Source organism: Mastigoproctus giganteus, chromosome 14 (genome assembly GCF_048544385.1).
Source record: "Mastigoproctus giganteus isolate SK-2022 chromosome 14, ASM4854438v1, whole genome shotgun sequence".
Lineage (NCBI taxonomy): Eukaryota > Metazoa > Arthropoda > Arachnida > Uropygi > Thelyphonidae > Mastigoproctus > Mastigoproctus giganteus.
Genome location: NC_143588.1, coordinates 71,269,137 through 71,284,806, shown reverse-complemented (window position 1 = coordinate 71,284,806; position 15,670 = coordinate 71,269,137). Strand labels below are relative to the sequence as shown.

General features: G+C 35.2%; 1 protein-coding gene across 2 annotated transcripts in view; it reads left to right on the top strand.

Moving 5' to 3' along the window:
• The window catches only part of LOC150075226 (acidic amino acid decarboxylase GADL1-like), a 153,746-nt gene extending 140,959 nt beyond the window's left edge, over positions 1-12,787 (top strand). The window contains exon 14 of one of the 2 annotated variants that reach the window (XM_090388288.1): positions 11,500-12,787. In XM_090388288.1, the coding sequence (XP_090244414.1) occupies positions 11,500-11,682 (183 nt within the window). In that variant the 3' untranslated portion in view covers positions 11,683-12,787. The remainder of the gene's footprint in view (positions 1-11,499) is intronic. The other variant, XM_090388289.1, reaches the window with a different exon arrangement.
• The last annotated feature ends 2,883 nt before the right edge of the window (positions 12,788-15,670 follow it).

Here is a 15,670-nt window from a genome sequence, read left to right as displayed (position 1 = left end):
GTTTTCCGAAGTGGCGTTTAATCGTTCCGTTCATTTCATTATATTTTTGTAGTTTAGTGTGGATGACTTTCCCTTCATTTGATATTAAATTTTCCAAATAGTGAAATCAGATATTTGTTCTATTATTTTGTCATCACAATAACAATTTTGACCCTTTGTATGTTTTATTCCACATAATCCCATTGATTTTGTTTTTGAGGTGGAGATTTTCATCTCGTTTTTTTTTGCCTATTTTATGCAGTTCATTTGCTACTATCTGTAGTTCATCTTCCGATTTTGAAATTATAACTTGATTATTTAGCCTGTAATATAGTTTGGATTTTATTCCTGTTGTTCAGCTGTATTCCGTTGTTAATTGTTTGTTTCCATTCTTTAATAATTTTATTGATGTGGATATTAAATAAATTTGGTGATAGTCCACATCCTTGTTCGACTCCTTTATTTGTGTTAATTGGGTCTGATAGTTGGTCATTAGAATATTTTATGCAGACTTTTGAGTTTTTATATAGGCTTTGGATCGCTTTCCGGAGTTGGGTTGGAATATTTTCTTCACGTAGAATCTGCCAAAATTTTTCCCGGTTTACATTGTCATATGCTTTTTCATAATAAATAAACAGCAGAAATGTTGGTAGATTGAATTCTCTTCTTTTCTCCAAAATTTGTTGTAGTGAGAAAATGGCATCTATTGTGCTTCTCCCTTTTCTGAACCCACATTGTTCTTCTTCTAAGAATTGTTCACTGTATTTATTAAGTTTATTCTTTAGTATATTAGAGGCTTTGAAGCAGTTGATAGCAGTGTTATCCTTCTGCTAGTTGTTAGGATTATTTCTGGAGCCTTTTTTAATTGATTAGTATTCCTGTTTTCCAATCTTTGAGCATCTGTTGCTTATGCCATATGATATTAAATAATTTTTGTAGTGCGTTTTTTTAATAAGATGTCACTTTATTTAAATAGTTTTACATTCAAATTGTCTATGCCTGGGCTCTTTCGGTTTTTTGATGTTTTGTAATATTTACTCTAGTTCTTCCATTGTTATATTTTATTCATCTTCCAATTCCCTAGTGCCAGGGTTATACCATAGTTTGTAATAGTGTTACTTCCGTTCTGCTTGAGAGATGGAGTTGTTTTTTATTTGATCATTTGTAGCTAGTTGTAATTTCTTAAAAATTTTGAAACCTCTTCTCTGTGGGCCCGTGTTTATCTAATTTAACCATTAGATAAATTTGTTAATCTCAGTCATCTCGTCGGATTCTTCTGGTTATTTTTCTGACTTCTGCTCTAAGCTATTTATATTTTATGTGTAGATGTAGGTCTTTAGTTTGTAGGAACAGTTGATAGTCCTTTTTTCCTCAACGATTGTTTGTTTCAATTCTTCATTCCAAGTTCTTATTCTTAGCCGATTTTTATTTTTTATAGGGTTATCCAAGACTTTCTTGAGCAGCTCCCAGAATTATATTTAATTTCGTTACTCTTCTTACCCTTTGCTATATTTGTTCGCTTTTTTAATATCACATATTCATTATGGTCGTTGAGTACTTTGTCTGTCAGTGGGCCATTATTTATTTATTTTTTTCTTTTCCTTTTCACTCTCTTCTGTTTCCCTTTATATATTTTGTTTATAAACTGTAAAACTATTATGAAGAAGAGTAAAAATAAAGAAATAGAGAGAGCGTAAGTGGCTGCATGCTCAATATCCAACAGTACTTCATATAATATATTATATAATATAGAGTCAATATGGAATAAGTGCAGAAAAAGAGAGAAGAAATAAATAAATAAACGAAGACAGCAGTAGAAAAGGAAGGAAAGTGGATGGAATAAAAGAAAAAAAAATTTTTGAAACTATTAAATATAAGGCAATTATAGCCAAATTTATAAGCCAGTTTATTGGTCTATAACTTTGGCCTTATATTTAATCTTTTCAAAATTCTTTTTAATGCTTATTCCATCCGCTCGCCTTCCTTTTCTACTGCTGTCCTCGTTTATTTATTTATTTCTTCTCTCTTTTGGTAAAATTCCACATTAGGGTATCCAACATGGCGGCTAACAAAACAGTGGGAAAGCAATGATTGACAAGTTGACTCCGGCCGCTGTCCTCCTAGGTTGATATGCCTAATGTGTTTCCCCCCCCACACACTTTCCGCTGTTTTTAGATTGCGAACTCATTTTCCAATTCAAAAACAGGGGATGGGGGAGATAAACACGCTACCTAAGCTAAGCATCCCCTCATCGACGACACAAAATAGCAGGTAAATAGTGATATTTATTCCACCTTGAGAATGCCGCGTGGTGAGGTAGCCAATGGGAGACGAGGGATGCAGGTTATGTGGTACAATTGGGTGGGGCAATTACGGAACTACACATGCACAGGTAAATAATTACACAGGTCATTTCCTGATTAGATATCGATCATAGTGGCATAGTGTTTGGGTAAGGCGCCACCTGTGGTTTCCAACATCTGCACCATCAGTACTCTTGTGATGAGTACAGAACCTTTGTAAAAGCCAGAAAAGCGTTGTGTGTTGCATGTGTAATCTAGTGTTGGGTTCTGTTGTTTGTGCTGGCTTCTTGGCTGCAGGACCCTTAGGGGGACTTCACGTTGCCCGCTACCACCATTGGGAGGTGAGACAGGCTGTCCACAGTACTCTGGCTGCTCTCCATCAGGGGTCGCCTGAGCTTCTTGATGGAGAACAAAAGAAAGCATGAGTGAGGGAGATAGCTGAAGTATGGGAGTAAAAAGGGGGAGGGACATCAGTGCGTTTCGACAGGTGTGTCTTTTGTGTAGAAAAGATTTGACTTACTCCATCATACCTCTACATTTTGCGTAGAAAACTGTGCGCGGGGGTTTGCGAGCAAAGCGAGCAGGGGGCGATGCCCCTAGTAAGTAATTAATATAGTTTGTAACCAGAAATTTAAATTACTTTACACTAGTAATAAATAATTGATACAGGCGTTATTTCTACAATACAATGAAAAGGAGAATATAATAATAGTGATAAATATGGTGCAGTGTCAAATCTCCGATTAAGAATTTCCAGGCTATGTTTCTTGCCTTGGAGGTGTTGGGTGACACCACCAAAATGCTGTGTCTATTATACCTTACATTAAAAAAAATAAACGAATCTAATCGGTTGACCACTGTTGAGCAGTGGTGACCAATGTTTGAAGGCAATATATTTCTTCTACAAGTTGGAAGAAATATTGATTTCGAAACGGTTAATAACGTGCATAAAGCGAATCAAAATGGGAGACGTGAATAATATTTTGGTATTAAGGAATATGCAGCGAAGCATATAGAATGAAATTGCCAGGTGAGATTCGAAAAGATAACTTTAGACTCAGTGAGATAATTAACATTTTTTTAAATTAAAAAATTAAATAAAATTTCTCGCCTGTGTGCGCAGTCGGACGAGTTCAAAGTCCATCGGACACTTATAATCTACGCGACTGCAATAAGTACCGAATTTCATCTGGGCAGGACTTGTGCAATTAATATTTCTGGTGGGCATCCAGATACTATTTCTGTAATCGATTACTGTAAGACTAAGTTGTTTGAACAACGTAATAAGTGCGGTGACGTACAGACAGGGCCGGATTTAGCACTTGGGAGGCCCCCCCTCTAAATATTTTCGGTACCATTACAGTGTGCATTCTACGCGCACGTTTTTACTATAGCACGCGCTCTAGATTTGGTGTTGCAGTTTTAATCATTTTGGTTGCATATTTTAACTACTGTTTAAATGACAAAATGACACAACTACCATCCCTCCCAAATCTAACATTAATACACGAAAACAAAAAATCTCCAAACCAAAGCGATAAAATAGTTAAATCGTAAATAAATAAATAAACAATAATTTATGAGCAACAATTCCTAACAATTTCATGTGCATAATTAAAAGAAATTTATTGAGGTCACCAGTTTGGGAAGCACTGTCGTAGACAACAGTAAAAACATTATTAAAATTAAAGATATCACGCAATCTAAACAAAGAACAGGGTCTAGTGGAAATTTGACTCATTTTTGAAACGCGGCTGATAAAATGGTTTTCAAATAACGCGGAAAAAAAATTAATTCCCAATTATCAGTTGCTATTAATGTCACGCCTCATCAAACAATTCAGTTTTGATAAATACATAAACAATACATAAGATATTACAGAACTTACTTGATAACAAAACAAAAAATACTCCTACACTAAAACACCAACCACACCAAACTCCAGTAATTTGTAACAGATTCGTGAGTGAAATGTTAGTTCCGAAAGCAATTAGGCGCCTCCGTATCCAGGTGGGAAGGAGCAGCAGTGCGTAGCACACGCTTCTTGATTAGACCGGGGTTCGAGCCCGTCACCACCAAATACGGAGGATGCCGAAAGGTCAGGGAATGACCACCGCATATCCCCGGAGCAATATGGCCTTAGTTGCTAATGCTCCTAAAAACCAAACAAACAACAATAACAACCGAAAGCTATTAAAAAAGACGATGCTCCGTTACATGTGAGCCAGCGCAGTAGTGATTTCAGAGGCTTTAAAAGACTACTGCGCTTGCTTATTGGTTCCCAGTTAGTTGCGAATAGTTTTGAACTGCCTCCGCGAACAAATCTAATACCGTTTCTTGAGCAATATCGTCACAGGGTTCTTCACTCGTGGAATTACCTCCACTAGGAAAAAACTGAAAGTGTTTAATTTAAGCATTAAAGATAATATGTATTCTACTTCAGATTCACTTAGTTCGCATAGATATTTCATATAATATGTAGGGATATTCGCATAAGAGTTTACTAACTTCTCATCTTAAATTATAGTTTTATTCAGTAATGGTAATAAAGATGAGTGTAAAAATTTAAAATGAAACAATTATATATTTTTTCGAGACCTGAGATTTGAGGTCCCCTCAATTTAAGAGGCCCCAGGCGCACGCCTCGGGCGCCTGTGCAGAAATCTGCCACTGCGTACAGAGCTGCTTGCGAAACATTTTGGGCGCCTTCGTAGCCAGGTGGGAAGGAGCAGCAGTGCGTGGCACACGCTTCTTGATTAGACCGGGGTTCGAGCTCGTCACCACCAAATACGGAGGATGCGGAAAGGTCAAGGAATGACCACCGCATATTCCCAGAGCAATATGGCCTTAGTTGCTAATGCTCCTAAAAACCAAATAACAAACAAAAAACAACAAGCGAAACATTTTAGACCTAACATTGCAAACGCTTGAGAGATAACGTTATTATGTTGGAAATTTTTACAAAGTCAGACGGGAAATGTAAATTTGGAACCTCGCGTGTATCAACACTCTCCAACATTAACATTGCCATTTGGACAGTTAAAAAGATAGCACTTAAAAAACGAATATATTTTATTCGTTATTTAAGTTACTATCGGAACACGATTGAGGACTAACTTTTGAGGACTAACAAAGTAATTAGACGAACAAGTTAGTGCAAAGCATCATTTTATCGACCCGGTAATAACAATGAGTAACAACTTCATAACTGGGTTGTCACTCATTGTATCATCGCTGTGCTTACCCGCCCACCGATGAGAAGCCAACAAACTTCGAAACGGTGCCGTGTGGGTTTGGTATCCGCCGAGAGTAAGTAACATTAGTCTTCTCTATTGGCGACGCCTTGCTTATTCGAGGTAGTGCAAATATCAGGCAACTCGTTGTTAAGGCATTTACAATATGAGATATAACAAAAACGATGCCACTTCACCTGCTTCGGTAATTTACTACGAACTAAAATGATGTTTTGCACTAACTTATTCGTCCAGTAAATTTCCCGTAGTCTGGGGCTTTCAGCTCTAAACCCTTTTTAGTACAAGGTAATTAGACAAATTTTTTGTGCAAAATCCAGTAACACTCTCGTGAGATGGCACTTGTTCGATTACGTTGAGTGCATGAGTCAGCAGTATCGTGTGATGCATATCGGTTGGATTCAGATGTGGTAACAGCAAGTGTTTTATTAAAGCAATTTTGTTTTCTGAGCTTAAGATGGACCTATACTTTTAGAATTCTGCAACAGTGGCGCTTCAGGAACAATGTAAACCGAAAATTAGATTAAGGACATAAGTGCGGTATACTATACCGCACTTATGTCGATTTATATATATATATATATATATATATATATTTTTTTTTTTTTTTTGTAAACATGTTATTTTATATGTTCCTGCTTTTCTAGGGCTGTCCAGGGGCTGTAAAATAAATAGATTTAAATAAAATAAAAAAAATAATATTTTACAGAAAATGATAATAAATTGTTACAAAAGAGATTCAATATTAAATTTTAATGAAATTGAAAAGAAAAAAAATCCACAGACATTTGCAAAATGCTACATAAAATGCTGTGAAAACGTTAGGGTGCAAGCTGATATCTGAACAGCCTTGAAGCTGCCTGATGACTTGCGACATCAGTCATACATAGTTCCATATGGAAATATGGAGCTATATTTTCTGTACGCGTCTATATTTTTCCTTCAGGATGTCTAATTTGACTAAAGGTAATTTTACTTATACACCTGAGCCTTTAACGTCAGTATTCTCAAGAGCCTTGTTCATCGCGATTCTCGCTAAAAGCAAAAATCGTTGATCTTAAGATATACGTTGAATATTTTTATATTTAACATTTTTGTTAAAAGCGACTTTACCATACAATCCAAACCCATTTATTGCGGGAAAGCATTTTGAAAGTAAATATGGCAATATATTTTATTTTTAAATTGGTTAGATAAAATATATGAACACTAATTAAGAATGCAGTGGTGGCGTATTGAAACCTGCGTGTACAAAATATACTCTTCACTGTTTGATTGACCAATGGTTTCGCAGAAAATTGAAATTCTGAAAGGTTGGCGTCTTCATCAAGCTATTGATCCGTAGACTGTTAGGAGTCAATTAAATATATCAGATGTTCAATGCCAGTGTAAATACGTTTACGCCCAGCGCCGACCCGAACAAAAGCGGGGCCCGGTGCAAAGCTGACTTGCGGGGCCTTGATACAAATTCGTACAACAAAATAATTTATTGCATTTTGATATTTATTACATTGCACAAATTGGTTTAGTAAGGATTACATGAAAATGATAAATAATTAAATTATTTTAATAAACTTAACATTTCAATCACAAAAAAATCTTTAATAAATCAAATAAGAAAAATAATTGCTTCATATACTTATAAAATACAATGTGGTATGCGACTTAATTGAATAAGGTCACAATATGTGATTTTTGTTTCATTTTCTTACATGTTTTATAGCAAATTCGTTGATAATATCATCATAATTTAGTTTTTTGGCTATTTCGGATTCGATAGATAAAATGGCTAAGGAGGTAAATCGTTCTTGACTAATGTTAGATATCAAGTAATTTTTTTATAATTTTCAATCTTGAGAAAGATCTTTCTGCAGATGCGACGGTAATTGGTAAGGTTAATATATTTTTCAGAACAGTAACAAAATTTGGATACAATTCAAATAAATTATTTTTCAGTAAATATTGTAATATTTGTAATACTCGGATCCTGGAAGGCAAAACTCGACGACAAATTTTGATTTCATTAAATAAATCAATGCAATCAATGTCCATGCAATCAATGTCGTCTTGCAAGGTAGCGTTTAAGTCTTTGCAACATTTAAGAAGATCGTTTTCAGTCAGTTTTTGAATATTATCCGAATTATATAAAAAACCATATGATGTCTCATGTTCGTGATAAATTTCGAATCTTTTCTTAAAAGAAATAATCGCAATATCGATTATGACTAGAAAATATTGAATTCTGAAATATTCTTCGCCTGATGAAATAGGCTGATCGGTTCCTTCATAACAAAATTGCTTCGTTTTTCGTCCAGTTCTTTGATTCTTAAATTCAGATATCACTTGTAATTCTTCAGCTATTTCCTTTGCAGTTATTAAAGAAGATTTGAATCCCGATTCACGATACTGTTCAAAAAAAATTAAAAGGCCTTTTAAATGTGAATTTGCAGTACCGATATCTATATTTGAATTTTGAAATATCTCACTCACAATATTTACTTCATTCAGTATGTCATACCAAATGACCAAACTTAATAAAAATTCAAATGAAGTAAGTTTATTTTCGATTGATTGGATTTCGTTTTCATGTCACTGGTATGTTCATAAAGGTATTTCAAAGCTAGAGAAAATTGTGGTACTTGATATCTCACACATTTCACACTTTCGAGGCGACATTCCCACCTCGTTGCTGACAGTGGTTTTGGAGTAAGATGTTTGACATGCTCTTTTAATATATCCCAGCGTATCACAGAACTTGCAAAAATATTATATATGCTTTGTAAAGTCCCAAAAAATGAATTTGCGAGAGAAGATAATTTTGAAATGTCTCCAAGAACTAAATTCAAATTATGACTTCAGCAGGGCATATACCGTGCTTTGGAATTCTTTTGCAGGATAAGTGCTTTGATCAAACCAGTATTAACTTAAAATTTTCTCAGAAGAAAATTTAAGTCGACTTTTTGAATAATTTCGAATTCACTTGATCTCTCGAAGGTAGAAAGCGAAAAAGGGCCGAGAAAACCTAGTCGGTGGTATATATAGCCTTTAGAGTACGATAACTATGCAAACGATGGCAACATATTATCGCGTCTGAGTGACTTGTAGGGAGAGATATTTTAAATATATTTGAAAGAAAATATATTTTTCCGTGTTCTTTGGAGAATTTTTGGCGAGCTTTTAGATAATGTTAATAACATGATTATTGACATTTTATTTCTTATGTATATTAAAAATATGGGCATTTTATGGCGATGTCGCTAGATTTTGCGACAGTATTAAAAAAAAAAAAAAAAAAAAAAATGAAACCATTTTTATTTTGCAAAATGAGTCAGTGGCGCGGGGCCTTCAGAAACGCTGGGCCTTGTGCGCTCGCACCCCCCTCGGGCCGGCTCTGTTTACGCCCCCCGAAGGAACAACAAAAAAATACCAGCTTCGCCTTCATGGCGCTAATGAGAGTCGGTGCCTGGAGGCGTTCATTTCCATCATGTTCAGCGTACATACAAATATACGCTGAACATGATGGAAATGAACCATCATGTTCAGCGTATATATTGTATGTTTGTATATATCTGTACGTTACATATTCGTGAAAATCTGGTTCGCCACTTTATTCAGTTTGTGTTTAGTAACAAATTTAAAGCATCTTATTACTTATTTTCTTAAGACCTCCCCCTCCCCCCCAAATGTACGTTGGTGTGATTCTAGATAGCAACGCTAACCTTGTGGATTTATTACTTTTTTTTTTTTTACTACGCATGTGGTAAATGAAAATAACACACACCTACTCGTAGCAATGTACTGCTGCACACGTTTTATGTTGATTCATTCACTGCCATGCTGAGGTAGAACAACACCTTTACAACGTTCAAAACTTGCATTTTTATGTCTTTAGTTCATAAAAAGACTGAAATTTATAGTTGAAATTATGCTGATGAACCTAAGTTAATTACATAGTTATTTCTTCTATTAACATAGTTATTTAATAGTTATTTCTTCGAAGCGCAGTTTTATTTTAAAAAAAGTGACTGAATAAATTATGTTTAATAAATTAATATTCTAAATTCTTAAAATTAAGAATGTGAACTTGCAGTTCATTATTAAAAAATCCTAGTAATAAAAGTTAAAACAGTCATCATATGGTCGGCAGGAGTTAAATATTGGATATTTACATTTTCGGGAATTTAAATTGGACTCGTAAATTGTAACTTCATTCTCCATAACAGAATTATAATTTTAATTTGAGTCACGTTTGAACTGTAATATTCCTTTTTAATATTCTGTCATGTCGTAAGTTATAATTTCAAATTAATTATTTAGTATTCGTATTAGTATTAGCCATAAAGTACAAGAAAGGCCAGAGGCATTTTATTTTTATTTCATTTTTGCTTTATTTTATTCGATTTTAAGTCCACCCCCCCCCCTCATCATCTCAGCTCCATTAGTCTGGAGTTTTCCCATGCTTACTGAACTGGGAGATGAAGTATCGTAGAATCCGCAGTGATTAACCGGAATAATCGAACGAGGTACTTCATAGGTTATATTTCTTGGCACCAGCCGGAAATCCATATTACAGTATCTATTCGTTATTAAAACTAAAGAGATGAAACCATTAGAAAGTGCTTTCCTTTCCTTTACATACATCTCTTTCTAGTTTGCCCAAATCACGAAGTTTGAAAAGGCTGTGTGTTAATCATCGTTCTATGCTAGATTGATAGTGCATAAAGATATGCTTCGTTGAGCACGGTACAGTAAACTTTCCTATATCCGACTGGAAAACCTTGTCATCCTGGTACAGCTGCTCTCCGGCAACTTCGACTCGCCAAATATCATGAAAATCCTCTCCGAACTTCCGTCTGCGCAATAGAAGCTGTGCCAACTTGCTCCCAGTCAGATCCAAATTGCTAAACATGACTCCTCTGCATCATATGTTTCCACTCAACTCCAAGAGAAATTTAAGGCATTATCCATTGATCTTGAGCAATGATCTGCCGCTCTTTCGGATGCTTACGTCCTCATCTAGCTCTAAGAAACAAATATTGCACGAGAAGAAGACAAGCGGTGTCCACTATATAAACATCACATAAAATACTGATGCTGTATAGGATCGGATCGACATCAGAAGTTTATTAAGCGCAGGACTTTCTTATCTGACATTACATTAAAAGTAATGTAATGTCTTTTTCGAAAACTTTTTTTTCAGTTTTTGATAACCCAAAAACTAAAGGTCAGTTGTTATTTGGTTTTTAGGAGCATTAGCAACTAAGGCCATATTGCTCCGGGATATGTGGTGGTCATTTCCCGACCTTTCCTCGTCCTCCGTATTTGGTGGTAACGGGCTCGAACCCCGGTCTAATCAAGAAGCGTGTGCTACGCACTGCTGCTCCTTCCCACCTGGCTACGGAGGCGCCCTAAAGGTCAGTAATAAGTAGGCTAGAAAAGAGATAACAGGATAACTTTTTTGAAAGAATATTACATATTACATTATTTCGTCAATACAGTGTGTAATGTTAAGGTTCAGAAAAAAGATTAGTGAAGTTTGCTGTTGCCTTCGATTCTAAAAATATATTGGATAAAACGCATGTGCTGCGCAAATCACGTCTGGCAGACAGATACGGTTTCATATGAATGGTTTGAGCTCAAACTTGCAGGAGGTGCCACGATCTGTGGCCCAGTGCTAATGTAGAAGCCTGATGACTTTCACGAGCTTAATACAGTGTTTATATGTCTTTTCCCCCCCTTTTTCTTATTGTTTGAAGGCTTAATAATTAATTTTGGTTGTTTGTGACTTGAGGTAATTTATAGGTAGTGTTCACAATTTTAGCATATGTACCGCCGAAGAGTACAATTGAGATTTTTTAAATATTGTAGTTATATTGATATCAATCGTTATATTTAACTTTTTTTAGCTTATTTGAATGCTTAATATATGAATTATTTCTGATTCTTTCGTCCATTGTTTTCACCAGGTGGCTCCTAAAATCAAAGGTTCAGTAGTTAGAGATGGTACCATGATGATTTCCTACCAGCCTTTGGGATCGAAGTCACTAGTGAACTTCCTTCGTATGACATTCCATTGCGTTCCTTCTTTAACAACTGAAGATGTGGATTTTGCTATTAGTGAAATACAGCGCGTAGGGAAGAATTTGTAATGTTAGTGAAACAGCATAGTAAAATGTAAATGACTAATGAATTAGACAAATGTTTACTTAAATATAGTTTCCACCGAAGTTGAAATGTAATCAAAATTCTCAGGAAACTGCTTTTTCAAAATGGAGAAATATGTAGACCCCGATGGATACTTCCTTCAAAGCGGGGTATTTCGCTGTTAATAATGAAACTATTAAAACTTCATATAATTATATTTTCACGCACAAATCAAAATTTAATCTTATTTCATGCGTTCAGTGTCATTCGTATATCATTTTTTTTTAAATATTTTCTACCACCATAACAACTAATCAGATACATAACTCATTTTCATTGTTAGTTTAATACTAATGTTCTTCAGTTTATATTCCCCAGTATGCAGCGACTACAATGTAATGAAGCTATTAAAATAAATAAATAAAAATTATATATAAATATCGTAATGTTCCAAAAATAATGTTTTCGACGTCCTCGAACAGTACTTTTTAGAGCGAGAGGACGTTTGAATTACTCATTTAATATATTGACCTAACCGAAATATAGGCGATCAGTTTATTTCTGTCACAGTCAGAGGAATACAGAGGCAATTCTCGGAACAGCCGTACATCAAGAGCGAGACTGTATTTGTAAAAATATCAAAAATAATTACATACCTTCTTACGAAGAAGGCAGACAAGTAATTATTATTTTCGCAATAACACGCCAACTATAATAGAATTCGAAATTCTGCAAAGGCCGAATCTTGCCTCTTCTAATGCTTTACATAACTTATTTTTTCGATAAAAGATATAATCATACACCCTATCAAGATCAATGAAATGTTATCTGCCTTTATGTTTTTCTTGCTTTACTCCAGTATTTTCTCAGGACAAATATGTGATCAAATAGAATTTTTCTTCAGCCGTCTCTCCACCAGTTCCCGGTGGCAATTCTGCCTGTATTTTGGTTTATAATTTTATCTTTATCGAATTTCAAATCCTTATTCTTCACTTATTTTACTTTCTTTTTTATTTCTATATTTTAAATTGAGGTAATGTGTTAATTATTTACCTAGGGATCAGTGCATCATTTATTATATCTAGTATCAATTATTGGAAAATTTATCTCCTTTTCTCCCTATTTTAACAACTCCGTTGTGATCAAAACTAAAATTGCTGTAACACAGAGCGAAAACGGATACAAAAATAGATTGTGACAAGTTTAATAATAGGAAATATACGTATATTAGATTAGATACATACAAACAAAAAGCTTTCGGTTGTTTTGTCAACCTTCCTCAGATAAACTGACCATGAGAGCGTGTACTGCCAATCTTGTACGTGAAGTGCGTGATTAATTGTTGGATGTTGAAGCCTGTGGCTGTGATGCAGACTTTTCCAGCGTTTGTCAGTAGTCAGAATTGCTGTTTCGATGATAGGGTGGACTCGACATCCACTGTTCCTGTTGACTGAAGTATTGGAGCATTTGATGTTCAACAACTCCAACCAGGCGCGTCGTCGATAGTGGCGGGACTTATCCACAATCATGACATCGCGGTGTGGGTTGCCCAATGTCGTGGTAGGTTGCCCAAACGTGTTCGGCAATAGCTGAGTGCTCCACATCCGCTAAGCGGATTGCTCTTTTGTGTTCGGAAAGGCGTTTTTCGAGCCGTCTCCCAGTTTCCCCGATGTAGCAACTAGTGCAGTCACGGCAAGAGATGCGGTAGATCAATCTGCTTTGTAGTCAGGTGGGGACCGGTGTTTTTACCTTAGAGATGAGGGATCGTAATTTTCTGCCTGGGAGTTGTACGCATTTTATCCGATGTGATTTTAAGACCCTACAGGTTTGTAGAGTCTTAAAAAATGATTTTAAGACTCTGCAGGTTTCTAGAGTCTTAAAATCACATGGGATAAAATGCGTACAACTCCCAGGCAGAAAATTACGATCTCTCATCTGTAAGGTAAAAACACCGGTCCCCACCTGACTACAAGGCGGATTGGTCTACCGCATCTCTTGCCGTGACTGCACTAGCTGCTGCATCGGGGAAACTGGGAGACGGCTCGAAAAACGCCTTTCCGAACACAAAAGAGCAATCCGCTTAGCGGATGTGGAACACTCAGCTATTGCCGAACACGTTTGGGCAACCCACCACGACATTGGGCAACCCACACCGCGATGTCGTGATTGTGGATAAGTCCCGCCAGTATCGACGACGCGCCTGGTTGGGGTCGTTGAACATCAAATGCTCCAATACCTCAGTCAACAGGAACAGTGGATGTCGAGTCCACCCTATCATCGAAACAGCAATTCTGACTATTGACAAACGCTGGAAACGTCTGCATGCATCACAGCCACAGGCTTCAACATCCAACAATTAATCACGCACTTCACGTACAAGATTGGCAGTACACGCCCTCATGGTCAGTTTAACTGAGGAAGGTTGACAAAACAACCGAAAGCTTTTTGTTTGTATGTATCCAATCTAATATACGTATATTTCCTATTATTAAACTTGTCACAATCTATTTTTGTATCCGTTTTCGCTCTGTGTTACAGTAATTTTAGTTTTAATAATGAATCCAGAGCGCACAGACCTCTTTAATCATAACTCCATTGTGATTTTCCCAATTCCTTTCTTTCATTTAATTTTTGATTTCCGTAATGTTTCCTTTTTACTCTCCTTATTTATGTTTTTTTTTTTAATCTCTCTTTTCGTTCTTACTTCTCTTTCTGATTCTGCTAGTTTTAGTTAATTTTCATTGATCAAACCCAGTTATTTGCAAATTAAAATTTCCTTTTGTGAATATTTCATTCTTCCTTTCCGTTGTAACGGAAGTATTATCTTCCCTATTATATAATTGATACCAACTTTTATTCTTTCCGTAATTAATTTATTTTATTTTGTATATATTGTCAAATCCACATCCATCTTTAAAACTCTTTAACTTTTTTCTTTTCTATTATTTTCTTCGTTTCTTTATATTGCTATTTCTCCTTGATGTTTCCTTTAGCGTATATCTATATACTTTCTCTATATCTTGTAATTGATGTAACTCCGTTCTTGGGCGACGGTTGCGCTGTTTTCTTTTTTTCTTTTTTTTTTTTGTTTTTTCTTGACCAAAATACGCTAATTTTTCATCTGCCAAAACAGCAAACCGACCATAAAACACACGCAATTTACATACAAAATACGCAACACACCTCAAAACCATAGTTGTTTTGCTGACAAAATAAAAAAAAAAAAAAAAAAAGTGACACCACCAACAATGGATATAACAAATTTATGTTTTGTAATTTCTTTCGCATTGGTTTCATTCCTTTTTATTCCTCCCAGTTTTATCTTTGTCATTATAACTATAGTCTGCTGTACAAACAACTCTAGTCCTAGGATAGACTTCATTGTCACAGTTATACAAGTTGCGTGTTCGAATTCGTATACACTGCCACAAAAAAAAAAAAAAAAAAATGGATGGCCCATTTTAATTGATTGAGCGCTGTTCCATTGGCTACCTTAGCGATGAGGTTATAAAACTCCTCTTGGCACTGAGTAGCTGTCATGGAGTTTAAAAATGAAGTTCGACGTCTATCCGGTGTATTTAATTATAAAATCAGATTATAAGACTCTATTAAAACAGATTATAACATAACGAAATTGCATTCCCGATTTAGAAATATGAATAAATAAGTTCAATGTATAATTATATATTATTATCTTATAGGTAGCTTAGCTATGCGTTGCTGTTTTAAGACAAACTAATACTTCTAGCAAGAGCTCGAATTTTTATTTTTTGCAGTTCGCAAAAAAGGCGTAACTTTTAGCTTTTTTTAATCTCAGCATCAGAATGTTTTTATTTAGTACCGAATTCGTTAAATTAAATTGTTTAATATTGAAGTATTGAATTCGCTTTTTTATTATAAGTTTATATAAGAATTATTTTTACATAGTTTCATTTACACTCAGATAATATGATCACCGCGTCGATATTACGTATGTATTTTGCGCTTTTTAAC